The sequence below is a fragment of the Bradysia coprophila genome, unplaced genomic scaffold (assembly GCF_014529535.1).
Source record: "Bradysia coprophila strain Holo2 unplaced genomic scaffold, BU_Bcop_v1 contig_297, whole genome shotgun sequence".
Classification (NCBI taxonomy): domain Eukaryota; kingdom Metazoa; phylum Arthropoda; class Insecta; order Diptera; family Sciaridae; genus Bradysia; species Bradysia coprophila.
The window spans coordinates 946,335-961,633 of record NW_023503555.1 but is presented as its reverse complement, the minus strand read 5'-3'; the positions used below and the strand labels follow the sequence as shown (position 1 = coordinate 961,633).

The 15,299-nt window shown below is 34.6% G+C and overlaps 1 protein-coding gene across 1 annotated transcript in view; it reads left to right on the top strand.

Annotated features, from left to right (window-relative positions):
* Positions 1-15,299, top strand: part of LOC119078707 (histone acetyltransferase KAT7) — a 39,584-nt gene that overhangs the window by 7,241 nt on the left and 17,044 nt on the right. Inside the window, exon 8 of the mRNA XM_037186376.1 lies at positions 8,634-8,727. Coding sequence (XP_037042271.1) covers positions 8,634-8,727 — 94 coding nt within the window. The remainder of the gene's footprint in view (positions 1-8,633; positions 8,728-15,299) is intronic.

Sequence of the window (15,299 nt, the reverse complement as noted above, 5' to 3'; positions counted from 1 at the left end):
CAACTCTTTGTCGCTCATTTTCGGAACACTATACACATAACGCATGCTAAGAGGCTAAGAGTTTTTTTTTTAGCGTATGAGAGGTTTCTAGAACGAGCTGGAGGATCCCAACTGTTCTTCACGTTAGCCTGAACACTTCGCTAGTGCCAAAATCCAAGGCAGCACCAAATTACGACTAGTACCCTTAGCACTGCTTCTAGCACGAACACTAATTTTTCCAACGTCAAAAAGCCTCCAAATTTTCAAATATGTATGCGTGTACGATTGCATGTTTGTGTGTTTTTATTCACACCTGGAAATCATGACTCATATCTTTACGAGAAAATGCAAGGCCTATTTCGATTGCATAAGCCCTCCGAATATTTCCTATGTTCATGCTAGAAGCAGAGCTGTGCTACTACTACAAAAATCGACTTTGTGCAACATGGTGTGCAATATACCATTATATTTTCGCACACGATGTGTTGACGCAACCTCTGGCTCGGCTCTCATCTAAGTCGAAAAACAAACACCATTCTGTTAATATTCGAATCGAAAATAGTAATTGTTGAATCCGTTTCCCATTAACGTATTTTCAAGAGCAGTATCCAATTTCGAAACTTTCAATGATTGTCTGAGTCGACAGGTTTACTTTGCTAATTGATTCATTCATCCAAATTAAAATCGTTTGCGGTGTTGTCTTCACGTGCAACCCCTTAGTCTTACGACAGTCTAATAAATTCCCCGCAATCCGCAATCGATATTTAAACAGATAAATTCTAAATTTAATCTTTACATGATGGCTAGACGCAGCCAATATATTTATGTAAATGTTGAAACCATTCTGTATGCTGATGTTACCTTGTCTGATTTCATATATTATGTAGCTGCAGACAGTTGGTCTTATATTTCTTTTTCCACTTATCTATTTTCTCGAAGAAAGTTTTCTTGCTTGTTGGTATCGATTTTTGGTACATATAGAGACGCAATAATGTAATTGTACATAGCCAAAGAGACAACACTTTGCGTCTTGTACATAGATTAAAGTCAAAGACATCTAAAACGCGCCAGTCGACTCGAGAATTTTCTATAAAAACACTTGCCTGTATGATATGCGTAGAGGATATTAACAGCCCAGAAAAATAATATTCTCGTTCAGTATATCCTTCTTTTACAAAATAATGTTGACTCGCACTATGCATCCCACTTGTGTACACAGTTTTTTTTAATGTGAAATTTAACCTTAAACGCAAATAAAAAGAAATGTTCAAATCGTCGACCTGGGAAATGATTTTTTGTTTAATAGCTCGAAGTTGTAAATTAAAAACGAACACCATTTGCAAGCTTAAATATCTTAATCCAGCATGTAAAGGCATTATAAAAGTATATTTTCATGCCTTGGAGCAAAATTACAGAATTTTTGTCCTAATTTGGTCCCTTAGCCTGAAACGTTACGTACTATACGCATCTCCCTTTCGTTCGGGCTACAACTCGCGAAATTGCCTAAAATCCGCCCACAACATATAAGTAAATAACAATTTAAGAGTGATATCGCCAAAACTTGAACCAATTTGAAAACAATGGTTCGGCAATCCGGGCAAGCTAAAGCTCGTTTGAATCGTCTTTCAATTCTAAAGAAATAGTTATCTATTCCTTTTTCGTTTAGTTTTGTAGGCACTAGATGTGAAGATTACACATCGTGTGCCTAAAAAAGCATTTATCATCGCGTTGTATACAATGTTTTTCGCAATAAAGGTCCTACTGTTTGTCACTTGTTGCGAAAACAGTTTTTTTTGTGATAGCTCGACATGGACATGTTTCTAAAAGTTGAAATTTTGTAGGAATATGGGCTTTTGCCAGACCCTTCATAAGGAGTATAGTCATCGGAAAGGGCCGCCACCCGTTCTGGACTTATGACTCAAAATATGGTCAATGTTTGGACAGTCCTTATGGCTTGCAAGAGCACGTATACGCGAAAGTGACTACAGGGTTTTGTAGTAGGACTTACCCTATTTCGTTCCATGTATACTACACCCTGGAAAAATTGTGTTGCAAGCCAAAAACGTAGTCGAAGTAAAATCTCTGACCAGTAACCCATATTTTTCAGTGTTTTCAACTTGTTTTTGGTCGTCAAACAGGGGGAACGATGAAAATGTAATAAACCGAATCAAAATTACATGTACCGCACAAAATTGTCCTGAACCATTCGGTCATTGGTCTTGGAAATGTTGCTTTCCTGCTAATTCGTAGCAGGTGGAACACCTCGTTTATTTGACTTAATAAAATGAACAGAAACTCAAAGGTTGCGACGAATATGGGCATATTGTAAAGCAGAGATGCGCACCTTTCATTTGAAGTCAATAAATGGTTACTCAAGATATACTTTGCACTTCAGAAGAGGTCACAACACAACCGTTCCCAACTATGGAAAATGTAGTGGAGTTTTTTCACAAAAATATTTTTTTCTGTGGAGATTTTAACTGTTTTTAGTGAAGGTTTAACACAGGCCTCTCACACCTCCTTATTTCCTTGATTTTCCTTATTTTTATGAAAACCTCCTTATTCCTCCTTATTTTGAAAAAAAATCCTTATTTTCCTTATTTTTCGCAAATTTTACTGACAGAAAATCAAAAGTTAATAAAAAAAAATTCGCTGCGCGGCAAATATTGATTTTAAAATTACTTTTATTATTTAACACAACGAACTCTAATAGAAAAGTGAAGTAGTGGCGCATTGTCATTCCAATGTGATTGATTTACTGGACTTACCATGTTTTTCTGTGGTTTCCTTCTCGAGTATCACTTATAAGACAAAGGTTTTTAAAATGGAATGGAATGACTCATTTATGCGCCTTTCAATTCTAAAAGACACTGTTTCACATTTTTTTTAAATTTCTTATTTTCGGACTTATAGAGGCCAAGCCAAAGTAAATGGCATTCCCTCAAAAAGGGGTTGGAAAATTATTATTTTTTCGATATAATTGAAGCAAGAGACACAAGAGACACAAATGTTGGTTATGATCACCGGTTAGTACCGATTAACCTTAGGAACTTACATTCGAAAATAAGGTCGATCTTCAATCGAAATTGGAGGCTTGCAATAAAAGAGTTCTGCGAAACTTACCCATAACAAAAAAAGTGGACAATCGCATCATATGGAAATAAAACCCCATGACTGTTTGTTCTATTGCAAGCTTAGTAGCATAGTGCCTACTGAGTTTTCCATTAAAATAAGTGACTCAAGTAAGCTTTCAGCAGGATTTCTTAGATAAAAATCCGCTGAACGTATTCTGTAAAGATCCCATCAGAAGGTGTCGGACAAAATATATAAAAAAAAAACTGTGCACCCCCGTGAAACAGTTCGAATGTTCGAATGTGCAAATATTGATTGCAATCTTTAGTCTATAGACTACTAAACTTTCGAACGATACCATACACACCCCATTTGGTTCGATAAATATCAATTTTCATTGCCCGAAGTCGAGTAAACTCGGTACACTTCAAAAAACATGAAAAACCGATTTTGTACTTTTCGAACAGACACTTACAGTCAATACCCTCTCTAGCAAACAAACTGTTTTTATTAAGGTGGTGAAAGAATCCAAGCGCCTTTGGAATTTACATTTAGATTACAGCGTAGTCAGTCAAAATGTAGAATAGTGTTTGTAGAATACAAAGAAATAAGGTGTGAATTTGACACAGAGAGCTGAGAGTTTGGTTGCTAGAGAGAGTATTGTTACAGTTCATGACAAATTTGTTAATTGTAAAATAGCGAAAATTTTAAGTTGAAAAATTTGTATTTTTCTTCTTATTTTTCCTTAATTTCAATTAACAATTTCCTTATTTCTCCTTATTTTTGAGCTGAAACCTCCTTAATTCCTTAATAAGGAGTCCGGAATTAGAGTGAGAGGCCTGGTTTAACTCCATATTTTTAACACAAATATTGTCGAATCTATACTTCTTTTGAACGAGGTCTTGCCATAGATCGAAACATAATCTTTTACTTCATTAGGTTTAACATTTTTTTTACTATATAAGAGCGCAATAGCATAAGCACATCGCTTATTGTTGTCATTTCTGTCGATAACAGATGATATAGCCGTCCTTAAACGGTACATCCCAGTCTTCCCACTTTATTAAAAAGAAATCGTGAGACGAAAGGAACTTATTTAACTCTCTAGAGTTTTCTCGGCAGTTTTAGCATTTTTGAAACGACTTTTAAAAGATTTTTTTAGTCACCGTAAAGACCGCGGTTTGCCCTCAAATAATTACATTACCCAATACGACTTATTCTACGAATTTTATTTTTGAGCCCTAACAAACGTGACTAGTGTACATCTCGGCCAGCACACATCGTTGCAATCCAAATTTTTGTCAACATGAACCCAAACGATATCATTAGCTAAGTACCTAGTATCCTACTGGCTTTATAAGAAGGAAAAACAACTCCTCAACCACTTTTCAATTACATTTTTAGGCTTTTAATATAAATAAAGAGGGGTGTCTGCTTCATAAATACGTATTTTGCAGGAAACAAAAAATTTTCATCCACTTACATGGATTCGTTGTCTGTTTCATATGACTCTGGACAAATTTAAATGCGACTTTTGGCTCTCGACACAAACCAAAACCTTTTAAAATGTCGTTTCCCTTGCATGCTGCCAGATTTTTTTAGCGTTCCCCGTTCACATACCAAATTCAGTTCAATGACCGTTTGCATGTTATCTCATACCAAAAAATGACCTCTCATCTCCCAATCACTGGTACATTGTAATTCTCTGTGCGAATTTTACAGAGAATCCCATCCCAACGATTCCATGAATTCGCAATTTATGTATTCCCCAAAATTGTGGATGTAACCATTGCCATGGTACTTTTTTTCCAGTTTTTCTCTCATACCCCACCCGAATCTCCAAATGCTGTACGAACCGTTGTTCTGGCACAGACATTATATATGAAAATATATGAAAACGACATACAAACAAGCGAAGCGTTTTACTCATCATGCTATACGGCAGACCGCGACTAGACGAAAATCAAATCACATGGTTTGAGGGTTAATGCTCCGTTTAGTTCAATGACCGCAGCAGCATCCAGCATAGTACAATATCCTCACAATACATACCATTGAAATCCCAAAATGCGATTCTTACTACTACCACATCCAGTCAAACACTCCTCGACCAGACTTATGTACACATAAATACTCCTCGCTCCACAAATGTAGTTTCCCTGTGTATATTGGATGGGAACATGAAAGTATCATGCAGTTCAAATTCTACATAGATATAGTGAGCCGATTCGTATATATGTGAAGTCAGTACGTGCGCACAATGTCTGCTCGTTTTCGAACAGCACCTAACGAATCTGTACAGAATCTGTATACATAAATAAGCGGAACGGGAATCATTCGCAGAAAGGAATGGGAAACGTTCAAATCAAATGGAGACATAGGAGCGTATCAACCTCAGGTAGAACATAAATATGGATGGTTATTGAATGGTAAAGCTACGTGGTTTTATGAAATGATCATTTTGAGTTCGTTAAATACACAAAAGGGGAGCATCAAATGCCGTTAAATGAACTTTTTTTTTTAAATAATTGTCGTGAATTGAAGGGTTGGAGTTTGAATTGAAGTTTTTTTTTATTTCAGCGAACAACAAAATGATAAACGCAAGTAAATGCCAGACGGTAAACGGATACGGAATCAGAGAATGAAGTATTTCCGTATTCAATGAGTTTCGTTTTTCCTAATTAAATAAAATCCACTTCGTTTGATCTCTGCATAGTTACGTATAAGATGATTTGTAATGTCTGTGGACGCAATTTTCGTCTAAGATTTGCAAATTGGAAGACAGACATTTCTCGCAAACGGCTAATCATCTGTTATCGATTAACAACAAAAAAAATAATTGATGTGCTATGACTAGTCCCATCTTATTATAGCAGATTGCATGTTTAAACAAATGAAGTAAAAGAACTTTAATGAAAAACTAGGAAACAATAGGAATGAAATGTAAATTGTGCCGTAATTCACTTACCTTTTCCGGTTAAAAGTGCTACGATATTCTTAGCTCAATCTTACATCGTTACTTCTATTAAATTAGAAAAGATAATTCAGTTGCATGTTCCAAAACAGCACATTGACTTGTTGACACTTTCAATGTCTATTATCTAACTGTAAACAAAAATTCATTTCAAGTTTAAATTTACGCTTTTAAGAATAAATTTATGAATGAAGATTAAGAACCAATGGGACGGTTTTTTTGTTAAGCTGATAGCATGTCATAGACGGGGGCATTGGTTATTTTTTGTGCTGGAGAATATTGTTTGAAGATTTGAAACTACTGACACCACTGAAAAAGTGGACACTCTCTAATGTCAAATAAAGTATTTTTGACTTTAATCGCATGACCTTGAAACAGTGTAATAATGTGAAATTATTTACGTGGTACCAATGACGTGACACCTCCATCTTTGGCTAATAATATGCTTGGTGTTGGTGCCTCCTTCACATCTTATTATGTTTTATCAAAATTCTGACAAATACTTAAAACAAATATGAAGTAGAAGTAGAACCATAAGTCGAAAAAGTATTGTTTTTTACTGGCTGCGATTAATCTAGTAACTAGAGTTAGAGTAGTCTTTTTCTCGTCAAAAATAAAACAGATTCAATAAGTCGAGAGCTCTGTAGAGAGGATATTCGTACATATTTGCGTGTATTTTGATGGAATGAATATTTACTTGGAGCACCCTGCAAAAATGACACACCTTTGACACTTGCGATAGTTTTCATTTTCGCAGGGCTTCGCCAGTAAAACGCCTTACGTAATTGTTTGTAGATTGCTATTTTGTCACGAGGGACAAACCTTCCTATCGGCAAAATAAAATCTCCAAACAAGGACGTAATGTACTCATGCGAAAGTTGACTATTACATTGCAATTTGCCCCGTGCGAAAATTATCCATTACATGTGGACTATCTTCTGAATTTTTTTTAAATTTTCCAATCTGGAAATCAACTTTTGTATGCGGCAGGTAGTAAACCAGAATACATTGAATACTATTACGTACTTCTGATACTCACAAACTCATTCGTCTTCATGGCTGACTTACTTCGGTTACTGTTTTACGACAAGTGTAATTCTTGCCTCGCCTTCGGCTCGGATAAAAAACTCTACACTTCTAGAAAAAAGAGTAACAGAAGCTCGTTGCTCAAAAAGACACTTGTGAGTTTGATTTTATCACGTAACCTTCGCTGCGTCTAATGTAACCTACACTATTTGCGGGCGGATTGGTTCAGTTCGAAGCAAACCTCAAAAATGAAATTCGGACCGTTTGGATTTGGAAAAAACCTCGGTCCGTACAGCTCTTGTCTCTGTTATTATATGTCTAGTGGATTGCTACTTTTATCAGTATCCGTTACCTACAGTGGCTGACTTTCCATTTTGTGCACTATTTTGATTCAGCTGTTCGACCAGCTGGTCCATGTAAACAAAGTAAGTTAATTTTGTTATCAGGAGTAGATAAGTGGGTTGGTTATTATTCCAAAATTCAAAAACATTCTGTTTCAATGCCTAAGTCTGTGTTATGATATAAATGCTCTCCAAAACTTTTGACCACCACGAGTTGTTTAATCATCATCGGAATTCAAAAAAAAGTAAAAACCAATGAGAAGTTCGATGACATGAATGCCATGGACATAAAGAGACAATAAATTGGAAAATGGGTTGTCAACTCAAAATATGTTTTCCGTGCGAGATATGTTATCCATGCGAAACATGCTTTTCCATTCGAAATAAATTTTCCATTCGAAACATGTTTTCCATGCGAAATATGCTTTCCGTGCGAAATATGCTTTTCATGCGAAACATACTTTCCATTCGAAATATGTTTTCCATGCGAAACATGTTTTCCATTCGAAACATGTTTTACATTCGAAACATGTTTTCCATTCGAAACATGTTTTCCATTCGAAACATGTTTTCCATTCGAAACATGTTTTCCATACGAAATATGCTTTCAATGCAAAACAATATCTTTTCATATTTTCAAATTTTGCGCCGCATCGACTCTTCCACTCTTTTATATCCATGGCATGAAATGTCAACCGACGACGCATACATGTGCATTATAAAACAACGAATACACTCTCTTTAGTGTTATTGTTAGCGATAATAAACAAACCCCTGTTGACATTTTTATCTAAGTCCTCATTTGTTTGTTTACATGGACCAGCTGGTCAAACAGCTGAATCAAAATAGTGCACAAAATTGAAAGTCGGCCACTGTAAACGCGAAATTATTTATGGCCAAAATATTTGTGAAAATGATTTCAAAAAAGTTTTCATGACTAATCTATTAGATTGATATGATTTGAATGCTCCCAGTAAGTTTAAAACCGTAAAGAAGACAATGACATCTAGACAAAAAGAATTTTACGATCATTTCTTCAACTTAAAAAAATCGTAAAATTCAATTTGTTTCTGTTACATGAAATGATTATAGCGCAACGAGTGTACTTTGAGCCGTTTTATGATTACAACAGAGGGGTAACGTTCCGTGAATTCGATTAAAAAACAAAACCTGAATTAAAACCAACACCGAGTTGATTAAATTAGCAATTAAAGTAATAATTTCGTTTTGTTCAATTTCAGGAAAAGAATTCATTTTTAAATTACAACGTTTCCTGCATTTTAACTCTACCTCCGTATCAGCGCAAAGGCTTCGGACGACTACTGATAGACTTTAGTGAGTATACAACTTTTTAATCAACTTCTTTATTTATGCATATAAATGTTATTTTCAAGACGGAACAAGGACGCGGATAAAAAATTCTAAGTTTTTGTGTGCTATTACTATTAGTGTCTTAGTGTACTCGGCCAAGCCTCGAGTCAACATATCACGCAAAACCCAACGTTTCATCGTTTCCTCTCTTGCTGTTAAATTAACAGTGGTAATAGAACAAGGGAAGATATCTAATTACGAATTCACACTAGCTGGAAAGTGAATACCGACCTATTTTCTGATTTCGAATTTCTGATTTCTAACGAAGGAAAACCCAGATTCTATATTGTAGTGTTTAGTTGCAGGTGGCAAGCACGTACCTAATAAAAAATCTCGAAATCAAAATCTAGATTTTCATAAACTTGTTAAACGAAGTTTTTGTGTAAACAGTTTCAAACCACTTTTCCGCGAGGGCAGCAAAATTATAAAATTGACATCCTCTCAAGAGTTACAATTCGTGGGCAACTACTTCTCGAGAATTTTAAGTAGAGCTCTGAACTCCGAACTGGTCCGGTTAACCTGAAAATTCCTGAACCTGTGTTAATCTGAACCTGTGTTAACCTGAACCTCGGGTCAAACCTAACCTGAATCTTTTAGGTTACCTGAAAAATTTGTCTCGCCACACCTTGAGAGCTACGAATGTTATTACCAATCTTCCAGAATTACAATTCTGTGACAGCTACGAAAAGTTATGGAACTTGACGATCTTGACTCTTCGAGAGTTGTGAATCTTAGAACATTTGTCGTCTCCTTCTTAAAGGAGACTTTCAAAGGTAATCCGATATGTAAATTAATCAAAATTTTCTAAATTTATTGCACACAGTTGCTGTCAGTGAAATCTAGACTTGAATTTTCTTGAGCTGTTTTCTAGCTGGTTTACTCTTACAACCAAAAGGGCTCATACGTTCTACTACTTCTATACACGTGCTTGTTTCACCCGTATCAGCACACATATGTAGTTTTGTTTGTATAAGCGAGGAGAAAACCGCCGAAGAAAAGTCATGTCTAAATTTCACTGGCGTTCTTTGTAATATGGTGACTGAACTTCAGAAATCGACTTAAAAGTTTGAAAAAATCATCTCTCTGCGCAATATTTCTCTTCCATTCTGGCTTACATTTTCCAAATCGCAATATTCAATAAATTGAAAACAGTCAATGCCCATGACTTATTCCGAATAAGTTATTTGTACACAGTGACGCGTATAGATTTCATTTCGATTTAATAATTTTCGAATAAATGCTACGCTTCCATTCCGTGCTGCTCTCTCAACCTATCTCACATTATATTGTATTATATTGTTAGATGAAAGGAACACACATAATAGATAGGAAATATAGTATATCAAGTGGGTGTTAGGTGAAAAATTATAGCAGCAGCAGCAGCAGCACCAGTATACGAGACAAAATGGGTGGCGCATTATGTTTGGGGTAAAAATAGTCTAGACAAAACGGATCTATAATCCAAGTCTCGACAGCCATTCGAACCCTTAAAAATCTATATATAAAATACATTTATATTTCATGTAGATAAATATACGCTCTGGAAATGTATGTAAACATAAATTTTCTCGATGTTTTTCTCGAAACATAAATTTGATCGTGGAGAAAAGCGTTATGGGTGTCCGATACATTTCTTTTTTTTTATTTATTTATATGTGAAGTCTACAAAGCAGTTTCTCTCAAATATTTACGAAATGAAGCAAATAAACGATGATACTCAGTCGAGAAGTTAGTGTACTCGTCGATGATAAATATATATTATAAAGTCAACGCAGACAGTCACTGAAGGAAATTATTATTTTTAAAATCAATTTTCAGATAATGCTCGCACATGATATGGTGTAGCAGCAGTAAATAGGTCTACCCCTTAGTGGATTTGGAGTTGGTGGATTATTAACGTTCGTTTTAATCCTCAATAGCAATTAGTCTGAAATTGGAAGTTAGGATGTTTAAGGATAAATCGAATCGAAATTTGTCTCGAAATCAGAAAATGAATGACGATATCACCGAGTGTGGCTGTGAACAGATGCAAGTTCGTTTTTGTTACATTTTAACTACCAAATTTTGCAAAAAAAAAAACAGGATTAAAAGTCCCAAATAACTGTCAATATTGGAGAAAGGTTCAATTTTTGATATTGCAAATTACTCGCAGCAGCACGCATTTTAACCTAGTCACAAAGGGATTAAATCTACTACTCTTTTTGTTTAAATTACAGCCTATAGATTAATGCAAAATCTTTTACTTCATTAGTTTGACCATACCTTTTGCTTTATAAATCAATGCAAGCGAGAGTTTAAAGCTTGTTTTTGTCGACTTTGTTGATAACAGATTCGTATTTAAACCACAATGAAATCGAGTTGGCTATTATCTTGTGCTTATGAAAATCAGTTGTTTCGATGCTATAGAGAGCATTGACTTGACTAATTTAGATATGTGGGGCTCAACTTGATGAAAGGAGTGAACTAGATTATTTATTATGATGCACACTCAGATGCTAGATAAAGTTTGTAATAATTTTCCTCAATTCATTTCGAACGTGTAAGTCTCACTACATTTAAATGCCTAATTGACTATATGTCCCCACGCTAATAAACTTTCACATTTATTCAAATCGCAAATTGTCATTTTTATTATTTTTGCAATTTTAGGGTTACGATCGTTTCGTTGGTTTCTTCAAAAACATTTCTACACAGAACGGCCAAACGATTTTTATCGCGCATAATTTCGCATTCGCATCTGCTCTAATTTAAGTTTATTTTTCGTTTGACAGGTGGTTTGTGACTCTATATTTATCACATTATTACTACGACCGACAATCTATTAAACATTTTTAATGACAAATTTAATGAGCATAATCACATCAATTAACATTGTTTTCCCAAAAAAATTATGTCACATTCAATGTCGGGTATTTGTAGGTTTAGCAATACATTTGTTGTTTTTCCATACATGGAGTCACGGTTCCTTGAAATTGTTTTATTGCGACGGTTAAGCTAATTTAAGTCATCAAATTGGATTTTCAGCTATTTGAGAATGCGATTGTGTCATCCATATATTTAGCACGTGTTATTAGTTCAACATTTATCGTTCTTTTAACCATTTAACCTGTTGCAGACGGCAATCAATGACGAGTATTATTATCAGGTCTATTACTTCCATCGATCGAAGTATTTTTGGTCGGTTGATTTTAAATCTTGTACTTCAATTTTTTAACATGCATTTTGCTATATATAGGACCATGTTGCCCAGAGCTTGTCGTTATTTTGTCGTTGTTATCGATAACAGATGAATAGTCCTATGTGATAGGTTATGATGTAGGCTCTACCTATTGTTTCAGGAAGTAGCACCAAAACATCTAGCTGCATCTGTAATTCTTATGAATAAATTTGAGACATAACTACAATGAGATCTTAATTTAGAGTTCACCCCTAACTAATGCTCGGAACGGGTCTGGTTCTGCCTGACCGGAAACCGAGCCTCATTAATACCCGAATCGAAATTAGAATTTAAGATTCTACCTAAACCTGATATGAGCCGGAATTTGACATGAATCTGACGTGAACATGAATCTGACATTAACCTGTGTCTGAAATTAACCTGGATCTGATCTGAATCTGACCTGAACCCGAATTTTAAAGGAATTTTAGGGGAAATAATTTCCAGAAAATTCATTATTTTTTCCGTTCCGGATTTTCTGTTTTTTAAAAAATAGATCGAAGTGTCTCCGTTGTTTTTACGACTTTTCTAGTTGTTTTATGTTTTTGGAGAACTTTAAGAATTTTCTAGAATTTAATTCTTTAAAAAAGGCCCCGACTGATCTGAACCTGAAATGAAGGAACGAACTCAAAGATTTGGTATCGAAAACTAAGCGATACGTTTGTCAAAAGAAGTAATAGATTTGATGATTTATGAATGAATAGCTGACTAACGCTATCATTTTCTTCCTTTTATGTTTGCTAAGTCATTGCAACCTGTTGAAGACTTGTAGATTTTATGAATTTGAAAGTCAAAAAAAGGCCTGAAACAGAACAGAAACAGATCATATTTCATTGTACTTCCAACATTCGTAGGACTCGCAAAATTATTGAAAATTATTCGCTTTCTTTCATTCATGGTCGGGACATCTCCAACTGACCACATGTCACATGACCGTAATTTTATTGTAGACAGAACAGATATACTTCAGCATTGAATCCAAAATGTATAATAAAATTACAATTATTCTTTTCGTTGCTATCCAAATTATTTAAAACAATACAATTAAAAATAAAAATAAAAATGTTGGTTTCATGTGCTCAAAATGCTGCTTATGAATGTTGAATGTATAATATAACCATTTCCCTCCACACACTATATTCTATACACTGTCATACAATATAATAATACTTCAGCGGGACATTCAACTTAGCAAGGATGACCTCTGTGTATATCGCTTTTTTTTCATATTATTAAGTGAATATTTGGTCGCATCATCTATTTAAAATCAAGATTATGAGCAAATAAATTCTATATAGCAAATTGTTGGCACTGTGTGTTATGACCAACGAAATAAAACGCACAGAGAAAGATTGCTGGTTTTTTTATCATCACTAAAACCTTGTATAACATTCTTCCATAATCCATAATCTATAGATTTGTGGAATATAAAAGTTTTGTCTATGAATTTCTGAGGTCGGTGGCATTATGTAGATGGAGATATTTCATTCAAAAGTTATATATTTTGGCATTACATTTGCTGAATACTTATTTGCACCTATAAGTGAAAATGGATTGGTGTAATTTGAATACATTATAGATGACTATAGATAGTGTGGCTTAATGTCGGTGAGTGAGTGAATAGAGAATTGAAGCAACGAAAAAAAAAATTAACACGCAAAAAGTAGATACCATTCTAGTCAGTATAGATATTGGTATGTAGATAGTAGAATGATCAAATTATTTTTTTTTATTGTGATGACTTCTCGAGTACATGTTTGCTATTTGCGCGTCGAAATGGGAAATAACAAATGTGAAAATGTAAGAAATAGTATTTTACACGACTAGGAATAAAAAGAAGAAAAGTATAGTTATCGTGTGAATTTTGTTGTCCGAGACGAAGCCGAGATCAATCAACACACAAAAACAAGACTTTTCATTCTTATCCCGAGTTATGTAATGGATTTTCGAGCTTTTGAGACTTAAACCAATTTTGTTTGTTTACCTCAGGTTGTAATAAGCCACTTTTGATCCTAGGGAAAACCAAAGACTGTAAAAAATCTTGCAATTCACATCAAGCAGATAGAAATCTGCTAGCAATTCCTTGACATTTATTCTCTCTCGTCAAATGTTCATCATATGTTGCCCCCGATTAAAAACAGTATAAAATTGGCGAGTAATTAAAACATCAACATTTTTAGGATGGTTGGCTCGCGCAATAAAATTTGGTAATTTAAGTCGTTTATAATGCGCTATCTGCTTGTATACGTAATTGGTGTTTTAGTATATGTTCAGTGGTTCGGTAATGTTTCCACTTAACAAATTAAATTTTATTTTATTTAATTCAACAACAAACAGCTCCATCGGCTACCATAAAATTACCATAATAATTCTATTTACGACTGCATTTATGTGACGTGTTTATACATGTAAATTATAATACGACAAAATTTTGAAACATTGTATTTATAGTGGTTATTTATGCTGCAAGTGTGACAACTTGTACGGCGGACTGTATTATGCGGGATGTGGCAATGCGCTCAATTTTGAATGTGTATTCAGGTTTTTGGTCCTTCGAGCATAAAATTATTAATTGTGAGCGCAAAATAATTGCAGTGACAAGATATGTTGTTAACCTGTTACAGACGGGCGGTAATAAAATCGGGTCTATTACTTCAAATTGATCAAAGTATTTTAAATCGGTTGATTTTAAATCTTGTACTTCAATTATTTTAACATGCAGTTTGCTATTTAAATGACCATATTGTCCAGAGCTTGTCATTATTTTTGTCGTCGTTATCGATAACAGATGAATAGCCGTATGTGACAGGGTAACCAATGATTGTCGTTTTTGTCTAAATTACATATCAGTATTATAAATAACACCTAAAATGCGTCATTTAGCCGGAAAAGAAAGTAGACTCAAGTTATTGAGACAACGCAAAACCGGCACGAACCTTTTCGTTTCATGTTAATTTTCAATGACACTCCACATAAAGTAAAAGTCCGATGTACACTAACTGCATGGATCGATTAAAGAAATGTTCATGTGTCAGATGTGATTACCTTAATTTCTCCACTCGAAAGACAATGAGGAAATGGCGTTTAGTTGTCGTCAAGCCACTATTTCCACACTTTAGTCCATTTACTTACCATTACGCTACAATGGAAAGATAGATCACTGGTTTTCTTTTGAAAACGCTTAGTAAACGGTATGAAGCAAGGCCTATTTTAAGTTAAATTAAAATTCTTAATAATTCCCTTTACTGTAAGTCATGGGTTTTACAAAAGAAAATACACCGTACGTAACACGTTCACTATGATTAAAAATGTATGGAAA